The 25,027-nt window shown below is 41.2% G+C and overlaps 1 protein-coding gene across 1 annotated transcript; it reads right to left on the bottom strand.

Annotated features, from left to right (window-relative positions):
* Positions 1-2,416: 2,416 nt before the first annotated feature.
* helz2a (helicase with zinc finger 2a) lies at positions 2,417-24,261 on the bottom strand. The gene is made up of 20 exons (XM_079156978.1): positions 24,161-24,261; positions 20,104-21,684; positions 16,778-16,961; positions 15,906-16,013; positions 14,455-14,969; positions 13,723-14,361; positions 12,695-13,487; positions 12,469-12,544; positions 8,830-12,220; positions 8,574-8,659; positions 8,285-8,410; positions 8,047-8,202; positions 7,820-7,964; positions 7,598-7,729; positions 6,523-6,715; positions 4,680-4,826; positions 4,313-4,522; positions 3,207-3,363; positions 2,824-2,991; positions 2,417-2,745 (listed from the first exon to the last, which is right to left on the bottom strand). The coding sequence occupies exons 2-20, from the start codon at positions 21,456-21,458 to the stop codon at positions 2,633-2,635; spliced, it is 8,694 nt and encodes a 2,897-aa protein (XP_079013104.1). The 5' UTR covers positions 21,459-21,684; positions 24,161-24,261; the 3' UTR covers positions 2,417-2,632.
* Positions 24,262-25,027: the final 766 nt, after the last annotated feature.

Here is a 25,027-nt window from a genome sequence, read left to right as displayed (position 1 = left end):
CGTTTTATTTCAACAACATGCTGCTGAATCAGAAGCCCACCGCTTAGACATGCAGGGGCCAACAAGAACGCTGGGTTGTGGACCGTTTAGACATTTCCAGACATGTTCAAGGCATCCTATAGAATAGTCACATCATTGGTAATCATCTGTATCACCTGCCACCTACTTCTGCTTTACATGATATTATGGCACCCTCTTGTGGTTCAATTATAATACATCAATCCAGCCAAGAGAACAAACCACAATTCTAATTCCAATTTCCAACACATTTTGTAAAAACTAAATAGGCTCACATAAGTAGAATTTAACATATACTTTAAGGAATCCTCTCAAGTATAGTTCTTCCTTCAGCCCAGTATGTAGTATGTTTAGTTTATGTAGCCATAACATTTCAAGAGCAATAGACACACTTCTGGTATTGCTATGCACTTTCTCAAGGCATTGGAAGCGCAAGACCAGAAATAGTGTGGCCGTGTTCTTGGAACTGTTTTTGCTGATGGAGACGATAGATCCTGTCTCCTGATGGTTCTTTTGTGTGGTGCAGTTGTTGTTGTGTCTTTCCTATACAAACGCTTTAACAAGAAAAAACACCAACCAAGCAATGTTTCCCTTCACAGTAAAGCTCTGTCCTGTCTGGGGGGGGGGACTGAACTCCTCAGTGCGGGTTGTGTTGTTTCAATGAGCACATGAGTACCAATAAGTAACCTAATAAGCAGCGTTGGGAAGGTCACTATGTATTAGGTTACAGATTACTTTTATTATTGAACATGTAAACAATAATGTACCTATTTGAAGCATTCCATCAAAGTAATGTAACTGTAAAGTTAAACATTCCTCAAAACTTAAACCAGGCAGTGCTTCAATGGTTAGAGCACAATATGTGTTGACAAATGTAATGTAATGGAGTGAATAACTATTGCTCAGTTTACTGAGTGTTAGTGAACATAAAACCTCCAAGTTTCATATGAGATATGTTGTGTTCATTGTGTTTATTCGATCTTACAGGAACTAAACCTTATGAGCTTGTCTTAAAGCCTCTGATTCATTAAAGACATGCACGCGTTGTGGTGATCCAAACTGGACTGTGCAGTGCATCAACAGGGGTGGGTCAAGCTGTGATGTGTTTAGCATAAGTGTGGAGATAGATTTACATGGAAGATCGTCCAGATAAAATATACATTATTCCCATCATACACACAACCTCCATACTCATGAAACAACTGGTATTTTAATGAATTCCTGACTTTGCTGTTCATTCTGTCACAGGGGCTAGTGCTCTTTAGCAGGACTACACATGCAGGAATCACAGCACACTATTTAGCACAGAAAGCAGTGACTGGAGAGACCATAATATTCAGTTGACATTTAAAAGGAAAAAACACAAAAAAAATGCTATACTCAAATTCATATTAAAGTGGTAATCCAGTGATTTATTACTGCACTTTCATGTTGTTGGGGAAACTGTGAGAGGCAGATTAAAAAAAGAGATCCAAATGGGTGCTGCAGGCCGAGATATCTTCACCTCTGTTCCCTGTATAATGGTTCAAGCTACAACACACTGGATCCTACACCTCCCATAATGCAACTTGACTCTAAAGCATTGATATAGTCCAAAACGCATGTAGAAAGCAGGGTATAAGAAAGCAGATGCATTTGTGTCTGTGGTAATGTTTTCTATGAGGCCCATTTCTATAATGCATAATAAACATACTTGTAATGAGTTATAATCTGCTTATAGCAGTGCATCATTATAGTTATTATATAATATATAAGCATTACTATTCATACTGACTTAAAACAAACAAATGATAAAACATTTTATGACTTATAAGGTGTATTTATAATGCCTTATAGACATGGCTGTTACCATGTGTTACCATGTATGGAACTGTGCACTTGTGGGCCTTGTACAGTCCACTCAGTCAAACAGTTTGGGAGCCTCACAGATACGAGCAGATGACCTGATATCTGGAGGAAGATTCTGAAATAAATCAATTTGTTTCCTCTGAATAGTGACCATGCATGAATGCATAAATGCCCCATTGTGCCTCTCTGTCCCTCCCTCGTCTGTCTCTTGTTTTCGTAACAGTTTGTACCTTAATCTGCTCAATAAATCCCTGAGCTTCCCCTGTGTGCTTTAGGCTCCACCCGTCAACGTTCTGACCAAAAACCAGCCTTCATCCAAACAATCACACATCATACATGTTATATTCAATGACAATGTTTTATTAAGATTTCTGTAGCCGAAGCTCATCCCTGAACATAGGAGATCTTAATGTATCAAAACACAATCGGGCAAACGTTTCTTAGACAACCTTTCTTAAATGCAAACATAAAAAACCCAGACTATTCAGTCTTTGAACCTGGACATTTAGAATTGAAATGAGCACAGTACAGTTGATCTAGAAGTTGTAAGATTTGCTATTTATATTAAATAGCAAGGAAAATCAGAGCACATCAAATACAATATCAAAAACCTCAAATATACTGTAAAACTGTAAAAAGAGTACATCAAAACGACTTTATAGACTTAACCTAAAATACAAACATGTTTAATGAAGTTGTGCTGTTCTGTTCTTCTGGTCTGCTACTTACAGAAATCCAGTCCCTTATAAAGGATGGATGAGTTCAGCTATGTGGCACAACACACTGAAATCTTGTCTGCAGCTGTCACTGCATTATGAAGCCTGTAGTGGCTCAGGAGCTTCCCCCAAGTTCTACTGCAGCTCAGCAACTCTTGGTTCCCTTTGAGAGGACAGAGACATCTGAGTTATGAGGCTACATAGGAGCTTTGAGCTGTAAGCGTAGAAATAAGTATCTTACCGATGATGCACAGTCCCTCCTTGGCCCTGGTGATGCCCACGTTGATCTGGTTAGGATCGCCCACAAAGCCCAGATGTTTGGATAACCAAACACCGTCTGGTTCTTTCACAATGTCTTTACTTGGCAGAGAGCACACTGTGGATAAGATGACGTAGCGCCATTCGCTTCCTAGAAGACAAAATGTTGCATGTCACATGATGAGCCAACGTTAAACAATCGTTAAAGCAGTGGTCATAAAATATGACACACTGCTTTAAACAGCCCATCAGGACAGGACATAGTGGTACCAGTGGGACAAGCTCAAACATACTGGTTACAAGCAATTCTTCAGAATGAGCAGTTTTACTCTGGGATATGTTTTAATTGTAGTGTAGCTACTTTACCTTGGCTTTTAGTGATTGTGGTCACGGTGATTTGATCCATTTCCTTCTCCCTCAGCTCATCTTTGATTTCTGACACTTGGGCATTATAGGGCGTCAGAATAACAATGCTTTGTTGTTCGATTTTGGCATCCTTCACCAGCTTTTCAGCAATGTCTACCTGCAAAAGGACCAAAGCAAAAAACGGTGATTGAAAGCATTAATAAATCATGTCACTAGCCGGTTTTCCATTCAATTGTCAAGCGAAGTGTCAGCGAAGTTTTGAAATGTTGTAAAAAAGTAATGCGAATTAGGAACATTTCCATCAACTGGTTAGAATCGAATGAACTCGGCTTCAGCATTGTTTGGTCAGAAGTTGGCGCTGTAGGCTACACATGGCTGTAATCCACCGGTACACAGAGTAGAAGAAGAGGTTACGAAACAAATTGCCTTGTCCATCAAACTATAATTACGCTCTCATGTCAGCTAGTGTTGGCCATGCTTCATGTTGTCCAAAATATCCAAGAAGAAGCATACAGCGAGTTAAATGTTCATTGTGGGAATTTATTCAGCACAAACGTTTTTTTTATTTTTTATTTGGCGCATCAACTCTATTTTGAATAAGGTAGAAAACATCTCAAGAGAGCATACAAACCTGTTTGCTCAGCTGAGGAAGTTTTATTGAACTTTGTCGTTTCCATACAGCTTTTGAAATGCCATACTTCAAAATGTGCATAAATATACTTCAATGGAAACACAGCATTAATAAAGGGTTAACAGGTCAAAGATAAGGTTGGTAATCTTCTTCAAAACCCTTTTTATTATAGTTGTTGAAATTGTTTTTACATCCCCACAGCAATGACAATTTTGGGGGATCCCAATGGGATGAGTGTTGCCGACTTTTTTTGCCAGTAAAGTTTGGATCTAATGCTGCTAGCTAAATTTATTTGAAAAGAGTTGGTAACACTGGGCCGGCTCTTTAGTTTGGACAATTTTTAAAATGTAGCGTACTTTTGGTGGTTTCTCAACATTACCAGCCCTACCTTTAATGACTTTAGTAACTCTTACCCTTTCATTTTAATATCACTGTTTAAAATCAACAAGGAAACCAAGGGTGCCCAATATCGTACCACTTTGACTCTCTCTTCCTTGTTTGCTTTAGAGTTCTCGTTGCCCTTGGCTGTGCTGACGACCAGACTGACGGTCTCGCCAATGATGTCCCCAAAAACGATTGGCATTGTCTTGTTGTCAACACGCAGGACGCTGCTCGGCTGCTCCACCCCAGTTTTCAGCTTTCCTTCATAAAATTCTTCTGACGGGAACTTGCATATGCTCTCATGCTATGAAGGCAGATAATTGATAGTTATTGGTTACAATTTAGAATATTTAACTCAAGACATATGGTAATACAATATTGCTGCAGTAATTACATATATTCATGTATATAGAATATACTGTATACTGTATGTATATATAGTGGATCTTTAATGTTCTCACCATTCTGTACTGGGTGTCCAGCATCACTGCCCTCCTCTTGTGCATTGTATAGTAGCGTTCAAACAGAGACTTGGCCATCCCTAGTTTTCTCACACGCTCATGCTTCACAATGGGTCGCAACTGTTTGTGGTCACCGATCAAAACAACCTGAAAGTGATATTTTAAAACATTAGAGTCAATAACTAGTGTGATGATGCAACAAGGGCAGTCCCATGTAAAAATAACCTGGAGACATATGGAGCCAAATCCAGGCCAATAGTTTTGATCATTTGAAAATAAATTTGAACCTGAAAGTTCAAGTGGAATTGTTTTGAATAAAATATTTATTTTCATTTTTCACTTTCATATATATTTTGATATTTTCAGTTTCAAATCTTTTTTTCAGTTTCAGATCGCTTTGTTTCAGTCCAGACTTTTGGCCCTGATCTGACGTGGGGGGCGTGGCATCAACTGAGAGGGGCTTGTAATCACCTTTCTCAACCACATTACCTTCAGGTAACGTAGGCATTTCGAGAATTATGATTCATCATTTTCTATACACCATATTCACGAGCGGTCTTCCGTACGCCACATTTCCCCATACCGCCCGTCGGACGGGGATGTGGCACTGGGCTCTTCGCTCACCGCTACTGAGGGAATCCTGCTTAGTTTAAGAAAGACTAATCGGACCAGTAGCTGGTTCCCTCCGAAGTTTCTCTCAGGATAGCTGGGCTCAGAGTTTTTTCCCCACTGAATTCACGTGAATATGGTGTATAGAAAGTGTTGAATCATAATTCTCGCGGTGCCTACGTTACCTGAAGGCAACGTGGTTGAGGAAGGTCGTCAGCCTTCTTTGTTATGCTGTCACTCATGATTACACGCCCCTCTCAGTTGATGCCACGCCCACCACGCCAGATCAGGGTCAAAAGTCAGAACTGAAAAAAAACTATCTGAAACTGAAAAAAAGATTTGAAATTTAAAATATAAAATCTGAAAGTGAAAAATATAAGACCTCAAATATCAAAATATATATGAAAGTGAAAAATGAAAATAAATATTTTATTCAAAACAATTCCAGAACTGAATCAAAATTACATTCAACCCATAAAACCTTTTCCTTATTTTTTATTTTGAATACATTGCTGTATTTTTCAATGTTCAAGACCACAATTTGAACTTTAAGGTTCAACATTTTTTTTCAAATGATCAAAACTATTGACCTGGATTTGGCTCCATAGAGACAGACATGATTACATTAATTACATCAAAAGTCATTCAAACAAAGCATAATTTCAATGACCAGTTACGTTTGAATATCACCACGTCAATCACGACACATCATCAGGTAGAGACATATACGTGTTTTGCTGCTGTTAGCTAGCTAACGCTCCCTTCAATGTAGTGACACAAAATGGATCGCTTTTGGAAATGAAAAAGTGATGGGAGTGGGAGACAACCCTACACCAGTCAAAGAGTGTTTATGAGGAAATATGACCCTGAATACATTCAATTCAGATTCATAATGGCAGGCGGTGATGGTGAGGGGAAGCAGAATATTACACCCGGACAACTTAAATATGCTCCTTAATTTAGCAATAGTAAGCTAGTTGAAAGGTTTTCTGCCATAATATTCTTTTAACAATCAGAGGTGGGCCTTAAGTTACATAAGGTTGAGAACTGCTAGTTTACCCTGCATCAGATAGCGACCAGGATCAAATCACTAGGTATGTTCAGCTTTTGTTTCCGGGCAGTATTTCATAAATCAATACACAAAGAAAGCAACATTCATCGTTAGCATAGTGGCATTGTTAGAGTGTTAATGGAAAGCACGAGCAGGATACTGATTGTGAAATGGAAAGCACACCTTTTCTGGTCTGTTGCAGACTAATGGAATCAGGGCCTGGGGTTCGGTGGCCATTCCACATTCATCAATGAGGATCTGGCGTGGACTGACTGTGGTAGTCAATATCGGGGTGGACGACTGTGCACATGTGCACAGTATGACGTCATGCCGTTCAAGCTCATACTTCCCAGCGTCTCTGAGAAGACTTTTGTATCTAGGAAGAAAAACAATCCATAGTTAGTGTTGAACATTAACACAATACATAAGGATTGTCTTCATGCAGACGCCAGGCAAAAGTGGCGCAAATCTGTTCCTTTTTGCACATATGTGAAACAGATGGAATCTGATCATTTCCATTCTAATTTGGTCCACTTTCACATGTGGTTGCCCTTTTTGAAATGCAACCTCCGATTAAACAGTCATATCGGAATTCATGCGACTTTTACGTCCTTCTAGGTCGACATCCGTCACAGTTCTGTGATGGCGGGGGGATCACTCGGTGAATACAAACATGGAAGACAGCTGCGATGGAGTAGTCAGTGGAGGGACAGCATTTCTATTGTATTGTTAGTATTTGGGGTGACTCTTCTGTACAATGTTGGATGAAATCGGTTTCAATCCTGGCTTCGACTCTGAATTCCCACACACTGCCGTAAAGAAGAAGCAGCCATTGCTCCACAAAAAGCCTTTATAAAAAATAAATAAAAACTGACTTCATTGGCCTCCATGTTTACTTCCGTACGACAGCGCACTATGTGTGACGTCTCAGTTATTCTGCGTTCGCACATGACGTGACTAGGTCATCCTGGAATCTGATTTTGGCCAGAATATTGGCTGAAATAATGTGCAATGAAACAACCAAACAAAAATGTCAGATCTGAGCAATGGAAGTGGGGAAGCTAACCAAATGTTTATTCGCCAAACCAACTAGTTAGTAGTTATCCTTGAAGTCTTCTGTTTTTGTAAAACCTGAAAACACAGTTTATTCCAACACAAAGGTAAGATTTTGTAAAAACTAGTAAAGGTGAGTATATACATAGGTGACATTTTCATATAGCTTTAAAGTTTGTTAAACCAGCAGTGCATCTGAACTTACTCTTTCACTTCTTCAGCAGTCAGTTCTTCTCCTTTTTTCTCAAGGGCAAGTTTAATGCGTTGATCAAAATCTTTTATTTTATCCGAAAAAGGGTTTTCATCCTGCCGCAAGCGGTGATGCAGTGTGATGCTCCTTAAACCATGGAAAATATGACAGTGTTGGTTAATAATTAAAAACATTACTTTAAAGACTGAATCTCATCTACTGGTGTGATTATTATACTTGAGCTTCAGTTTGACACGTTCTTGGCGTTGTGACCTCCGGGAAAACTGAAGAGCGCTGTCTGGACAAGGGTAATCAAGCATCTCCACATGTTGGCTGTAGACCCTGAGGGGCCGCAGTCTGTTCTCAAACTTCAACATGGACTCTGTGTTATAACAGTAAATCATGGGTTATAGCAACAGAAAGAAATTATGCTGAAATTTAAGCAGAGAAACAAAGTAACTTGCCTGCAACGACATCAACAGACTTGTTGGACGGGCCGCAGTAGAGAATGACTTGCTTCTTGTCCTCATCCTTTGGGTCATCCAATTTCCTCGGGTACATAGAGTTCAGCTCAAAGAAACGGAAGACTATGTAAACACCTACCACTGTCTTTCCAGTTCCTACGAGACAAATGGGAAAAAATGGAGCTAGCCTTTGCAGAAAATATGAAGCATCAGGGAGAATGTAAGTTCCAGCTCTTACCAGGTGGTCCCTGAATGAGTGTGAAGGTGTGATTTAGAGCTTTCTCCACAGCGTTACGCTGACTGATGTTAAACTCTGGCAGTCCTCCTGGTAACTCTCTCCTCGCGCTGTGCCACCTTGGTCCTACTGCAAAGACAAAATGACAAATTGATTTGTTGCATGCAAAACAAAAAGCAATTGAATTAAACTTAAAACACACTACACAGTAGGAATGTACAACGTATGTTATGTGTATTCGATCTTATGCAGTAGACAGCAGTAGACAGTGCAACTGGACTAATGGACATACCCTCTCTGGGAATGTGTTTTCCAAGAGCTATAGTCTTGACCAGATCACATGCAGATGGAATGCTCGTCACAGCTTTTTCTTTCCGGCTACAAAAAGAAAAGAAGTGCATGCCAACAGTTTGATCTGAAGCTGAAAAAGAAACGTCTAACAACGTATAACCTCAATGTCAATGCAAAAATTAGAGAGAGAAAGAATGAAAAGTCAAACTTAGCAATGTGACACTAGTAAGGCCAAAGTGAACTACACTTGTACCTACATGTCAGGCAGGAGCTTTGGGATGATTTCCACTGTGAAACAAGTGTTTCTCTGAAAGACACAGTCAGGAATGGTCTCCATCGGCAGGTGATTGACATAGAACTGCACTGTACTTCCTTCATTTGGAGGCTTATTCTGTTTTTCTGCTGTTCTTGTGACGCCATGGGCTACCCATGTAAACTTTTTGGGGTCCACCAGAGCAGAATTATCCAGGGTTGAAGTCAAACCTCTTTTCCTTATGCACAGTAAGCACTTCGACAGGTTACATTCAATGGCCCATTCAGTGATCCATGCCACTGGTAAGAAGAAGCTTCCTGTTAGTGTGCCTTCCTGCTCTTGAATGAAGTTTACCACCAGGTTCTCGATGACTATGCTGTCACTTTCATTCACTGCAATGGAAGCAGATTCCATCTCACACATCGGTTTCCAGATCCGTACGTACTCTCCGGGGTCGCTATAAAACATCCTTGATGGATCGTCTGCAGATCTGGAGAAGCATGTGATAGGGCTGTGGACATGGTGCACACAAATCTCAAACTTTGGTTTAATGCGCACCAACTGAACAGCAGGCATGTGAAAACCTCTTTTTATCTCTGTTGTCATTTGGATCTGAAGAGTGTCACCTCTCTGCAACTGGAGCTCGATGACAACCTCATGCTCCTTCTGTTCCTCTTGCTTCTCAATGGTACATGAGTTAGTCTTGGAATGAGGCACCACAGCTGATTGTGGCAGAATATTTAGTTTTTCCTGGCGCTTTGTATGAGCCTCCATTGTGAGAGACTTTGCATGCTCCCAGTTTTTTGTGTCAACCGCTTCAACAATGGCCTTCCATACTATCAGTGGAAGCTCAACGCATGGATCACAGCCTGGCATTTTCAGCTCTTGGTGGATTTGCATGTTGTCAACTGCGTAGATCCGCTTTTTCCATGTTAGAGTGACGCAGTCGTTTGTGTCATCAAAAACTGGTTGGTCGCACAATTGTAAATCTTTGTACATAATTGATTCACTCTCTGCAAAAACATTCTTGTTAAAAGGAAATGCTACTGCTAAACAGTCTCTCTGGGCACTAACAAAAAAGGCTAGCTTTGAAGCACTTTGTTTTTTCATGCTCACTGCATAATGGATTTGCTCAGCTTTTTGTTCATACGCCTTGACAGCTTTAAGGTTTTCCTCAAATTGACTGCACAAAGTCTCAATCTCAAAGGTAGTGTATTGGACAGCCCTGTTGCATATGATGGAGTGCAAAAGTCTCTGCAAGATGATGTCCATGTACCGCCGTATTGGTGAGGATGCTTGGGTGTAGGATCTTACGTTCAGAGAATAATGCCCGACCTGTGCTTTGCTAGAGTTGGAACAGAGGACTTCAGCTTTACTAAGGCACCTCCTAAACTGATCAATGACTGGCTGGAGCAGAGGGTGGATGTCATCTGCAGCAATCAGGTCCACCATACTGTCTATATCATCGGATCTGGCAGCTGCCTGGATATCTTCCCACACTTCTGTGAGTATGCAGAAGTTTTCACAGTTTGGGGCTTGTTCGTCGTGGTCAACTTTGTTCTGCACATGAAAAGACAGTGATATTAATCCTCCGCATTTCTTCTTGAATTCTTCGATCCTTTCAGGATCTGGTTCTGCTTGACAACGAAGGGGTGTGCAGTTCATGGTTTTCTTTAAACCAATCAAATCCTTGGACGTATGTGTATTGAACAACACACTCAGCTCTTCAATCATCAGATGGGCTTTGCGCTTTCCAGGCAATCTATCATCATCAGGTTGAGAGTAAGCCCAATCCTTAAGTCTAATCTTCCTTTGGGCTTTTGCGAAACGATAAGCCACTGTGACACAGTCTTCTACAGAGTCAAATCTAGGTCTGTCTCTATATCGTTTGGTGATCATGCCCTCTGCCTTTTCATAAGACAACTTCTGATTAGACTTGATCCATGACAGCTGGAATTTGGGCTTTCCAATGATCTCATTTGTTGTCTTTTTTACTTTGACCATTAATGAAATCACCCGGCGACCTTCAAATGGCAGAAGACTGAAGTGTTCAGTGCAGTCTTTGGGGAACATATGCACAGGATTTCCACTACTGCAGTAATAAGTAGCGCCACGTTGTTTTGCAACCTCATCCAATTCACCACTTGGACTCACAAAGCTTGCCACATCTGCAATATGGACTCCTAACTCATACTCATGGTCTCCAATTTCCCTGACACTGATGGCGTCATCCAAGTCTCTTGCATTTTCTGGATCAACAGTGAAAGTAAACACGTCACTTATGTCCAGTCTGTGTGTCCTGTCTTCATCTTTGGAGGAGAGTACCTCATCCGATTTACATGTATTGGGTGCAACTTTGAATTCTTCATTCAGGATCTGTAGTGCAGCAGGAAAAGAACTTCCGATTGGAAGAATAGCTATGACGTTCCCCAATGGATTATAACAATTTTCTTTCCAGCCAATCACTTGCACCACAAATAAATTGTTTTGTATGAAGTTTTCGTCAAGACGTTCATATGATGTGGGTGTCCACTCTCCATCTATCTGCTCCCATATTGGAAGGAAGTTACGTCTTTTCTTGCCGATCAGTATGCGTACTTTGGGTGCAGATCTTGTAATGGGCATCATTGTCCTTTTGACAAATTTGTCGTCCGACTTCTGTCTCGGTTTGCTGTGATCCTCATCCTCAAGCTGGCACACAAGTACACGGGCCGATTCAGCTTCCTTAGTGATGCTGATCACTCTTGCTGTTTGTACGACCACTTCGTCCCCACTGAAGACCTTACCCAGGTTTTCCCTTCCCTCGATGCTGATACGCTTGTTGGGCTTTTGAAATGGTACGACATAACCTCTGGTTGATGTCTCCCTGACCAACCGTCCATGAATGTACACCTCTGGTTGTTTTTCACACAACTCCAAAAGGTGTGTATTGACATCACTGACATTGTATGATGATCTTGACTTGTGGTTGTCCAAGTCTTTAAAATTCAGTCTGTCTTCTTCTGAACTATTATCTGTTTTCAGCTGTTCGTATTCATCTTTCAACTCTTGAAGAATTGCATCATTGAGAGTGTTGCTCTCATCCACATGTTCAGACTTTTGAAACCTTGCAGTTTCCATGACATCTTTTTCAAAGAAATCTTGAGTGAAATGCTGCGGTGCAACACTGTTGTTGCTGATGCAGTGGTCTATGTAGCTTTTCCAGACCCCTGAGCATTTTCCAAAGCAAGAGAGGGCAGCAGCATCTCCCACCACAACTATGTGGGACTGAGCCCTAGTCATTGCAGTGTTTAACACACGGGCATCATTGAACAGCTCCAGACCAGGCAGGTGAGATGTTTTGAGGCTGTCACGAGTTTGCACAGCTGTCATGATGACTGCCCTGAACTGTTTGCCTGTCAACACATGAAGACAATTCGCATTAGGTAATTAAATTAGGTAAAAGATCATATGAATATATTTATTTATCTATTTATTTTTTATTTAACCATTATTTAACCAGGCAAGTCCTTAAGAACAAATTCTTATTTAAAGTACAAAAAAGCCTCTTGAAATAGTCAGACAGGTGCGCTGTTTAGCCATCCTTCATGAGCAGCATAATAGGATAATCATCCAGGAGTTCTTTAAGTTAAATTAAAACTACCTTGCACATTTGCAAGATTTTCAACATGGACTTCAGCAAGGCCTCTTCTTGAAAGTGTTGTCCTTATTTGCCGAACCTAATAATAGGAAGACACAATTGAGATAATTGAACCATTACAACTCTGACCATATATAACGGGACAATTCAAATACATTCATGCAGAAATCTTCACTGTATCATTGATCTAATTGTGTTTCCGTCTTGTGACTAAAAAGTTTTTATTTACCTGAAATCCCTCGGATAGGATGCAGATTGAGCTGGGGTCCTTGGTCCCCCAGGTCTGTGGCCAGTGTTTGAGAATCTCCTTTACTTCTTCAACCACTTTGCCAACCTCGTCTTTGTTATACCAAGACATGGACCCAGTGTCCAACAGACACTCTCCCCGGACATGGTGAAACTTTAGGGCACGGCCATTTTCAGGAGCCGGAACATTTCCAGTGGCTTTGATAAAATCATTCTTACCAACGTAGAAATGGGTGGACACAAACTCCACAATTTCTTTGGTTGAGCGGTAGTTTTCACTGAAAATGATTCTACTGTTCTGGGCCGCGTCACACTTTTGGCCTTGATAGTAGTGGAACAAGCGATTGAGGAGTGTGTGATTTGAACGGTGATGATCATCAACTGAGAAAAGCTTGGGTCCCATTTGCATGTGATCCCCAGCCAAAACAACTCTGGTGTTTGGTCCAGCAAGGCCAAGGGCCATCAAGGCTTCACATTCCAGCATCTGAGAGGCTTCATCAATTAGTATGTGGGTGAAATATCCCTCTGGGAGCTTTAGGTCATGAAAATGTCTCGCCATTGTCGTGGTGGTTATGACTATTTTGTGGCAATCTAGGACAGCTTCTGTAGGTGGTAGAAACTGTCCATCTTCCGAAAGCAAACAGTATTTCTGAGTAATCTTATCTGTGGCAGACAAAGCACTTTTACTGTTTGCTTTTATTCGAATTAGCCTCATCTCATCATTTTTCTGGTCGACGAATGGGTGTAAGTGATCTCTGACGTACAGATCTGCAGAACTGAAAGGAAACAAAAAATGTTTAACATTACATTTTGGTTTCTGCGCCAAGAGGTTAAAAGATAATTTCGCTATTTAGGCAATATCTAGCATTTAAACTATGATGTGCAATGTATATACAGTGTAATTTATATGAAATAGGATCAAGCAAAGTTTAAAAAATACTTGGGGAGCACATGTCCATATGACTCAATCATCAATATTTCATTAATCACATTTTCAATAATATATATTACCTGTTGGTGTGAGTGCAAATGAGCACTTTGTTGTGAGGCTGCTTACAAAGCTCTCTGGCTGCTGTAGCGAGGGTGAATGTTTTCCCAGTTCCAAACGGTCCATAGATGAGGAGTGGTGCCACACATTTTTGGCCATTGGAATGACCTGTGATGAAGTCAATTGCTGACTGCTGCTTTGCATTCAGCTTCTCATAGTGGATGTTATTCACAGGAACTGCACAGTTTTTAAGATCTGGTAGCACTCTTTTTGTATCAGGAAGGAGGTCCACGGCTTTGTGCATGGCACAGAAGCTGTGGCGATTGAGCTGAAACTGCACCTCCATTTGATACGATTCATTGCTTTTGAGTGTGAGATCCGAGCAACAGTTTTTAGACAGCTGCAAATACATTTTGTTCTCGCTGGTTTTGTCTTGCCGAATGATGGCTTCGTAAACCTTGGAGTTTGAACCACTTGAAGATAAGGGGGCTATCAGGCCAGACTGGATGCTTCGTTTTAGTGCCAGTCCCTCAGGGGTGTCTGGTGTGAGGTTACAAGGAATTGAGACAGCACAGAACAGTTCTCCCAGAGGAGCCCTCGCCATGTCAAACTTTGTACTGTTCAGCGTGTCCATTGTTGTAATTTCTCCACGAACATTTAGTCTAAAGTAAAAAAGAAAAGAATCCCTTAGAGTCTGTACATATGTGCAAATTCTAAACATTATAAAAGGAAACCGCTAAAGATAAGCATATTACCTTGAAACAATCTGGTCCTCTGCCCGCTCCTCACTGTACAGGAAGTGGTGCATTCTGTCTTTGTAGCTCTCTTTATTCAGAGGTGTTTGGCTGCTGTGGGAGGATTTATACTGGAAGCTAATCTGTGGAGGCTTGTACTCCTTTAACAGCTCCTCCTGTTCTTCTGTCCTGGACGTACACGGGATGATAACCCTGTTCCCTCGATGCCAACGCTCTGCACTTTGATGGGTGGCTCTGCGATCCGAGGTTGGTTGCTCAACGTCATCCAGTGACAGCTGGCCTACTCTTACTCTGAGTTTTTTCAACAGCACTGGCCTCATGTCAAAATCTAGCACGAGCCACTGGTCATACAGGCCAGGGTTGATGGATGTGAAGGACACGGTGATGTTGTAGGTCATGTCTTCACTGAGAAAGGGTTTACCTGATGAGTGGATGCAGGGCACAGAACCGAGGTCACCAAGGGTGAATGAAGCTCCCGGTTCCTGCTTCAGCAGTGCCACGTGCACAAGTTGTCTCTGTACACACAGAAAAGTGGCAAATGAGCATACCAAAACATTTCCAGGACATGAACGAGAAAAGACAATTGACAATGAAGATTGTGTGATCGCTACACTGACACCAAGAAGAGTAACAGAGTGGCTAGGCTAATACACAGCAATTCACTTCTTATTTTTGTAAATACCCATATTTCTGCCTCGGTCCAAAAAGTTCTGCCTGACTGTATTCTCTGTTGACCTGTTACCTAGCTGACCCATGTTATGGCCAATCCCCAATGAAAGTCTTTTCGGAAGCGTTTTTGACATCCTTCACTTCGCATGTCTCTGGAACAGATGCGCTCTCATTTTAGTAATGTATCAGTCCACACTAAGACAGTGAGAAGTCTATTTCTGTGGTGTTTAGTAATGCGTAATCTGCATAGACGGCTGTTTAAATCACACCCCACGGCGAGTCACACAATTCAATTCGGTTGTACTTTAGGCGCAGCGCGACCGTGATTGGTCAATACTACACGGACTATGAACGGAAATGCTTCCATTGCCAAAAATCCTGTCGAAATGCCTACAGATTCTGCCAGTGAATGCAGGACCTTTTCCTGCTCATCCTCTTTTTTCCCTCTTTCCTAAACTGATCACAACCACAGTGATTGCTCAATAAAACTGAATATTGAAGGAAACAACACGCAGTTTAATCAGTGTTTCCAGATTGGGCACTTTCCCACCTCAGCTCGAAACACAAAGGCAACTGAGGACCAACAAAACCTCAATGTCATTTCAGTTTATTACTCAGACTTTTCCTATTTCAATTATTACTCATAGTCATAGCTAAGATGTAATATTCTCTAAGCGACTATTATTTAAGGTTTGGACTGATTATATATGCTCATATATATTAACAAGAAACATCTGTTTTCTTTATGACTTCTGTCATGCACTTTCACAGAAACATCTTACCTCTGTTTCAACTTGGAAGTTCCACTGCAGTGTTGTATTGATCTGTTCACACTCCACAGTTAAATCTTTATCACAAGAGATGCTGACATCGTCAACTTGTTCTGATATCTGTTGAAATAGTGAATTAACATACTGTGACTTATGGCGGTGAAAAACTGAAGAGTAAACTGTCAGTTAGTAATGTAAAAAAAACAAAACTAACCAACTTCCGTTAGAAGTCACAAACTTGCTTAATTAATTGTTACGCCTGAATGATATCTAGCTTTTGATATCGTTGGGCCTGAGACAATTTGGGCTTGAAAATGTCCTTTTTCTTAATGTGATGATGAGAGATTGAAAGGGAGAATTCTACAGTGTTGCAGGTCTCTGGGAAGCAGAAGTTATCTATGTCTATATTAATCTGTACCTGTATCTTTATACTGAAGCTATTCACATAAACTGCATCAATAACTAAACTAATTAAAATAATTAGAGACTATATCAAAGTATCATACGGGGCTCATATATTATGAGCTCTGAACTTTACCTAGAGATTAGGATCTCCGGTAGTCTCATATTTACCCACAATGCTTTAGGTCCTAATTCAGTCAGGCATCTTTATCTCTACTGTAGTTTATGAAATTAAGAAAAATCCCAAAAGCATCAGTGACAGACTGCGTACTGTATGACCGGTGTACTTTTTTCTCCTGCTCTTGTTACATCCCCATCTTATTTCTGATGTGTAAATGTTTTACAGCATTGTCTTGTTTGTGTGTGTCTTTTCAGGCCTGACAGCCCTACAGGTTTTTTTTCTCAAGGGGAGTGACAAAGTGTGCTATGACCTCAGGATAAACTGTTTGCCAAAGATAACCGAAAAAAAGCCTCATACTCACGATGTGTACTTCGTTACTGCTCTTTCTGTATTCCTCTAAGATCCTTTCATTGTAGCACATGAGACCCTGGGCTCCCATGTTGTGTCTGATCTCCTTCTCCTCTGCAGCACGCATCACCCACTCCTGCAGCTCTTCCACAGAATGAGCTCTTGGGCACTTGTTGCCGTATTCGCACGTTTGTGGTCTACGATGAAAGGACAATTATCACAAAACAATACAATAAGGAACTGTCCATCAAACTACCACTTTGAAACGGTAAGAAAACATAAAATAAAAAGACATCTTAATGTTTCTCAGAAGATGTATTACCATTTAGCTTCCCTTCTGTGTAAAAAGCTTTTCAAACTTTTCAAACAAAGAAAATTAAAAAAACCTATTGTTACATGGATTTCCTTGTCCTTTTCATAATTAAATGAAAAAAAAACAGATGTTTAAAAGGACAATTATACAGTCATTTTGTCTTTAATAACTGAATGAAGGATAAATGTAACAAGTCGTATTAAAATACATTTACAAACACAGAACAAACTGTGAAGATGTGTCAGTATTGCCCAGCAGAAGGCAGCACAGACCTGCTGATACTAAAGTCAAAGTACTGTCACCATGAGGAGGTGTTTCTGAGATGGACATACAGCAATCATTTATTAAAGACAAAAAGCTAAATCATCATCATTTCCACATGTTTTTCATTTACTTATGTCAAACACATTTAACAATGAGTGTTGTATTTACATTTTGACGTTTGATCTGTGTTCATTTATGCATTTTATATCTCCCATACCTCACTCTATTAGTTTGGATTTGCTTACAATTAGCGACTTAAGTGCAGCTGAGACACAACTTTGCTCTTTAAAGAATACGTCTGTCGATGTTTTATGTTTTTCTTACTGTAAACAAATCCCAGGAAACACCAACAAGTGTTATGATTGTATCAAAGCCTGATATATCTTCTACCTCTTCAACCGTGTTGTCTGTATGAGTTGATTTTTCCTGTTGGCGATTGAGGAAGTTTTCCTTCTTATCAAATCCATAGAGCTCCATCAGTGAGCCACGCTGGGTGACATGTTCTTTCATTACCATGAACACACAAACTGTAGTGCAGTGGTCGCCAACCCGTCGATCGCGATCCTGTGCTTTTATTTTGAAGGGGATTTTGTCTGCAGCCTGTCTGCTCATTATCTCCGCTTGTGTGCACGTCTCAGAACGCGAAACTGGTGGGCCCCACCGAGGCGGGTCTATGAAGCAGTTTAGCCAATTGCTGATTAAAGATATAAATGAGTGACATACAATTTAGCCAATCAGTGTCCTCAAATAGATTCAGAGTGGGGCCAAAACGATTAGGCCCCAAGCTGCGCGTTCTCGTCAGGAGAAGTCTCTACAGGCGAGCGCGAGCACTGCTCCTCCAAGACCCGTTTGAGAGGAGAAGTTTGGCGGAGATTCTGCAGTTAAAGAGCTGAACCCAGATCAGCCTGACCTCACAATCAGACAGCAGACTATCGAGAAAGGGAAGCAGAACATGAAGCTTCTCTACTAGCTGTACCAGACAGGTTTGGCTAGCTGGATGATGTCATGCTAATAACTTATTTAGCTTTTTAAAACAACGGGGACAGATCCAGCACGGACAGTTAGGGAGTGAGGGATGAGGAGGTAAGGAAACATGAGAACACCAGGGTAGGGAGTGAGGGATGAGGAGGTAAGGAAACATGAGAACACCAGGGTAGGGAGTGAGGGATAAGGAGGTAAGGAGACAGACACCTCACAGACTGCCTCAGACTGGCTGTCTGTGCTTATGAGCCGAGCTACAAGGCACTCACAGACAGTGTTCAGTCACAGCATCACACTGACTTGAGTCACATGACTTCTGATGGCATTGTGATGGGACACAGAGCTGAACTGCACTTACATTAGTTGCACTGACTGAGAATTGTGTCAGTGTTGTGTTGTAACGTCAGTTGATAAATACAACAGTTAATATTGGTCGTTCATCCAGCCTGCTCATTGCAAATGTGTTTTTTCTTGTTCATATTGTGTGCGGTTAACAAATAATTTCCTTTTTATGTTGCACTGAAATGAAGTCATTTAGTGTGTTCTTGGTCACATCAATTTGAAAGCTGGACCAAAGTGTTTGATTTCATTCAATTACAATTAGGCCAAATAAAAAGCCATAGTTGTAAGTACAGTCTGGACAGTCTTTTTCTCTCAACGCCTCAATAAGTAGATCTTGCCCGTCACCAAGGCAGAGGTCAGGGATCTTGGGCTTAAAAAGGTTGGTGACCACTGGTGTAGTGTATCGAGACTCAATCCCACACACACTGTCCTGCTGCCATAAATACTCACTAGAGCAGTGTATCCCAGACTTGTATTTTTTTGGGACCCACTTTTCAAAAAGAATATTTTTACTGCCATCCGCATCACCTTATATTATCTAGAACAGGTAAACAGTCATTTTGAAGAGATATACGTTTGATGTATAACAATTTTGTGTAATGCATGTGTTAAACATATACACATGTTAAATACTTTATAAATGAGACCAAATTAATAAAATGAATTAAGAGTTAACAGACTATCTAATTCTTTTCATTTCCTCTCATCAGCTAAACAAACAGAATGTACTCTAGCCTTTCATAGTGAGGGTATAAAGTGATGTACATTTCTATTGTGAGGTTAGTTGACTCGGTTTACTTTGTGATGCAAATAAACTGTGAACTGAAGAAAATCCAATCTCTGGTGTGTTCTGCGGGTGTTTGTTACTGAGTTCCTAATAGTGAGATCCTGTGGTGTCTCACCACGAGTCAGATAGTGAACCGTTACTGAGCCAGCCGTAAGTTTTAACAGAAATCATAAAAGTCAAAGAAGCTGATCATCGACAACGAAAATCAACCACTACAAACATTATAAGTAGACTACAGTTATCAGAACTTTATGAAATATCAGCTCCCTCGTGTGGCTCAAAGGTGTACTGCATATATAAATGTTAGATAAAAGACATGGGAAGATATTCTGCTACTTTATTTGGCGATCCTAAAAAAATCTTTGGAAATGACTGCACTAGCGCACCAAATGTAGATTAATCCCTCGCTCAAAATAGTCCCCAACAAATGTTTAGTTATGTCTTCAGTCGGAATAAATGGGCTTAGAGCACAGAAGCTATGACAGAATAAAGCAATGCTGGTGTTGGCCTTTTCATGGGATTTGTATCACTAGCCTTGTCCTTCGAGCTAAATAAAACAGATATCAGTATGAAAAAACAAATGGGTTAAGTAATTAAACATTTCACAAGAATCGACAATGTGGTTGTCAAACGTGTAAAGCAAGTTGTCTACCTCTCACACAGCCAAAGGTCAGATCGGTGGTTGTGTGGGGGCTGTCGTCCTCTCCACCTGGTGATGGTGTCCTCAGAGAGTAACCGGGCGTGCTCCAAAGAGCTGCAGTGCTTGTAGAAGCTCTCCGGAGAGAGGAGGACCAGGTGGCAAACTTTGCAGTACATGGTGACCTTCTTCCTGTGCTCCCTCTGCTCCTGCTGGCTCATCTGGAGGAGGCGAGGCCGCACGAAGAGCCCACTGTGCTCCGCTTTCCACACGGCCATCTCCACCTCGCTCTGGGCAGACCGGCAGTGGCCGGCCTCGTGCCAGCAGGGCTTGCCTTGCCTGACGTGGCTGCAGAACGTAAACTGACAGTTCTGGAGAAGAGGGCGCACCTGGCTGTAGATGTGCTTTCTGCTGTTCTCTGACAGGTGATGAACTAAGACTGGGTCCCAAGTGTGCGCTGCATCTGCTGAGCAAGTGGAATTCCACCTTTTGGTCGTCAGTTTTTGTGGGCGATCATGAAAGCAGGCCTTGCATAATTCCACGAATTCGCCTGAAAACTGCTGGCGTATGCTTTCAGCTGCACTTTCGGGTGTCATCTTAATCATTTCAAACTCAATTATAAGTCTGATTAACTCGTCTCGATGGATGTCTCTGACTCTAACGTAGTTCCATACCACGGCCTCTTCATAGCTCCTGGCATAAGTGCATCCCTGACCGTGTTTAGTACATCCAGAGCCCTCAACGTAGAATTTACACACTTCGTAAAGAACATTCCGGCCAAACTGTCCACATGTAGGCCGCTCAGAGACAGGCCTCCACTGACTGGAGGCTTTGTCTTTGGCTAAAAGCAGATTTCTACTGCACTTGTGACCAACTGACTGAACTGAGTATGTTATTTCCTTCTCTTTCACAGAACACTGTTTACACACAGCCTTCAAATCCAGAATTGCCAACAGGTTATTCAGTGGTTTCGCATTATCAGGCAGATCAGCTCCTCCCTCAGACTGAGCTATGAGATTATAGAGGAGCACGTGGTCTAACCTGTGGTGCCTTTCAAACGTCCAAATGGCAGCTTCCTCGTCACTTCTGGCGAAGGTGCACCGGTTCTTGTGGAACGTGCATCCAGAGCCCTCCGCGAAGAAGTGGCATTTCTCATAATGACTCGGATTCGGAAACGTGGGCCGCTTAGAGACTGGCCTCCATTTGCTGCCACCTTTGGCTCTGCAGAACAAGAGATCACGTGCACACTGGTGGAGGACCGATTTCAACGTATACGTAACTTCTTTCTCCTTGACAGAGCACCGAGTGCATGCAAGTTTGAGGTCATGTGTCGAGGAAAGAGTAGCCAGTTTGGATTCACTAGCTGACATTGTGATACTTCAGAATCAGAATGCTGAAGTCAGCACCTGGATTCAAAACTGCAGATTGTAGTATTTTGATTGCAGCTAGTCACAATAGAGCCAGATTCAGTTACAAGTCTGATTAGCCAAGGCACAAATAACGAAGAGACCTCTGACAGAATATAGCTGGATCAAGTTGTCTGTGCCTTATCTGAAGGCCAGAGTCTGATACACGTCCATCTTTGCTTCCATGAGTCTGAAAAAGAAAACAGTAGAGAAGAAAGCATGATGAGAAATGTGCTCAATATGTTTAATCAGAAACCAAGTGAGCACCAACCAGGATTTCAACGTTGAGTTAGTTAAAAACTGGGTGATATTCTGTCTCAACGTCTAAGACCTGTTTTCACCGTCTTTACAACAGTTACAACATCAACGTGTCACAAAACACCAATACGTTGGAACATGTTGATGATTTCTTCAGTTGTAGGTTGAAAGAGAGATGATATTGGTTACTTTGATCGTATTTCTTCAAAGTCACATTACACTGGTCGCTGAAATGTGGTCTACACGAAGACGTGATATGAACGCATTTAATGTTTTATATAAAATGTCATAAATATGGAACTATATACTGTGCTGCCAACAAGAAGCTCCCAGGACGTCGTAATGTCTGTCTGTACATTCATGTAAAAATTCACGTCAGAACTTTGGCTCTCGGAGACTCGGGAACCGGACTTGCGGAGCAAAGTGAACGAGCTGACCAAATAAAAGTGAGGCTTCATGCTAACCGCATATTTTTTAAGTTATTATGTTAGCTTAACATAAACATGCGTGTAAGTTAATGTTGGAGAGTCTTTATGGGCTGTCGCTGTAGCCCAACCTTATAAAAGTGAGTTTTTAGGCCATTTCACCTCTAAAATACTCGACACAAAGCGAGTGTGTCTGTATACAGTTGAGATGTGGAGGAAGTGAGTAAAACAGTGATGTACAAACAAGAAGAGGGTCAAAACATACAAACAGTGTACAGTATAATACTATATCCCAGTCAGCATTTTTCCGTTGAAAAGACAATTAAAAAACGACTGTGGTCACCGGGGAAAAGCCTTCAAAATTGGTTCGAAAGTGGATATTTCTTTTTAAAACTTGTTATATTTACAGATGGCAGACCATCTGAAACTGGCTTCTGGGTGTTTTTTTTAAAGAATGAAAGAGAGATTGTGTTATTGTTTGCACTGTCAACAATCATGCATTTTCTATTTCTTTGCAGTCGTTTTCAAAGAACATTGTTCATCTTATATTTGTATTATAATTGTTGCTTAATAAATTAAATACAAATGAATTGTTGCCTGTGTCACGTGGTCTTCTCTGTCCTTTAAGTGGAAACTGTTACTATGAATTTAAATTGCTACATATTTTGCTGCATTTTTAAGTTCACAAGAATTTAAAATAACTACGGTGATGGTTAATTAAAAGACGTTTAAAAGTGGTTCAAACGTGCTCTCAGGGAAGTCATTCATGTTATTGACTAATCATTTTGCACCACTTTGAGTTTGTTGATCTGTTTCAGTTTGCGGAGTCTGGCACAACAATCTCAATACTCTTAAGGATATTAATGTATTGTCACATATTGTCAAATTACGAAGAAGAAAGGCTTAAAACCGGCAACTGCAGCAGCACCTCTCCCAAACAGTGGCGACTGTCTGACGCAGAAAGTCGTGGCAGCTGAGCTTGCAACGGGAAGTGCCTCAGCTAGCTGCCACAGTGTGAGCCAGTTACTGTTAACATGTCAGTGTGGCTTCACGGACATCCGAGTGTCTGACTTGGCCTCAGTCCTAAAGTGAGACGGAGACCTCGGGACAACAGCTAAGTTAGCTAACGTAATAGAGATATGGAGGTTGGTTGCGAGACAGGTTCTTTGTGTGTTCCCACCCTGGATACACTGTAAAATAACAATCAACTCCAATGCAACCCGCGACAAGCTGCTGTAGTTGTGTGAGTGTTGTTTGAGTAATAGAATGGCTTGGTGCTCACCTCCAACCGCATCTGTCGCTCCGCTTCCTGTCCTCTTTCACCTCCGCTCAGGTGTCCGTTAGCGCGCGCACTTACACACAAGTATCTTCCTCTTTTGTTTCTTGTGCTACGCCACAACGCTTAGTACAACTGTGTCTGGTACAATGAATGCTTCATATCATCCAACCGACCGAGTGTTATTAAACAAGGCAAAGTATTGTTTTTTTTATTTCCCACTGTCTGCTATGGCAATTACGCGCAGCTTGCATATTGTGTCCACTAGATGGCGCAGTTGCCCATTTCCCCATTTAACCATAGGCAAAGGCAGCAACACCGACTCACAGAATGAAGTCAGCGGCTCAAACGGCTCGAATTACCAGGAAGTGATTGAGTTCAAAGTGGGTTTCGAACTGCAGAATTATCTTTTAATTGTTTTTTTGTTTTTTATAGTAAAACACATATTCTAAAATTCAACAACCAAGATTTTCAAAATAAACTATTTATCGCTGGCTGATGCAAAATACAATTCTAAACCCATGTCCGTAACTGTCAGTCAAGTTCACTATTTTGACAATATTGCTACTGGTAGTCGTACTACTCCTACTACTACCACTACTACTACTAATAATAATATTCTTAATAATAATAACACATATAGTAATAATATAGCGTAATGATAATGACTTCATAACAACAACAATAATATTAGTATTAATAATTACCGTTAATTAGGCTGATCTTCATGAAGATTTTAATATCACAGATGTCCTCCATGTTAAAGGTAGCTGTGAGAGCAGATGAAGAGCAGCGGCAGCATCGTCTGGATCACTGCTGAGAGGTTTCGGAGTGCAGTCGGCCCCTCCCTGAACCGGAGCACGGGAGCCTCTCTTTTTCGCGACAACAAAAAATTTAAGTTTCGTTTCCCATACAATTGTGTAACTACGGGGTCAGATGTGATACGCATGCGCTCTCTGCACACGATTTCCTCTTCCTCATTGTTTTGTGAAGCTACATACAGTGACTTCCGAGGCATCCCTTCATGTAAAGCCTCCATGATGTTTCTGTAGAGGAGTCATCTATTCAGCTGTTGACTCATCTTATTAAATAAATGGTGTTTCTTTTGAGAAAAGATAACAATTTATCACAGGGTCAAGATTGCACCTGTTTTCAATACAAATCCACTTGTTGTCATTTGTGTTCTTGACAATTCTTCAATTCAATTCTACTGGAAATCTGTCAAAATGACTGCAGATCTTTGGTTTGAATAGTACTCTGTAAGCATTGTCTTCATGCCGACTCTATTTATTTATTCTCTCTTCCTCTCCCTGCCTCCAACTCAGTCAGCTGACTGGTGTTCACTCTTTCACTTAAACCAATCAGATTTCTCCGCAAAACTGTTCCTCCCTGCTGCTGTCAGCTTCCAGCTCTCATCTACCTCATTCACCTCCCGTCTCCAGCACAACTGAAGTCCGGCACCACATCACATCCATCCAGATCTTCAGCTTTGCCCTTCACCCCTTCACCCCTTCCCTATCACCACACCACCACTGTCTAGACTCCATCAGGCAATATTCTGGTACAGCTCATGG

The sequence above is a fragment of the Pholis gunnellus genome (genome assembly GCF_910591455.1).
Source record: "Pholis gunnellus genome assembly, chromosome: 3".
Classification (NCBI taxonomy): domain Eukaryota; kingdom Metazoa; phylum Chordata; class Actinopteri; order Perciformes; family Pholidae; genus Pholis; species Pholis gunnellus.
Note: the sequence above shows the minus strand (reverse complement) of the source record. Positions and strands in the feature narration are given on the sequence as shown.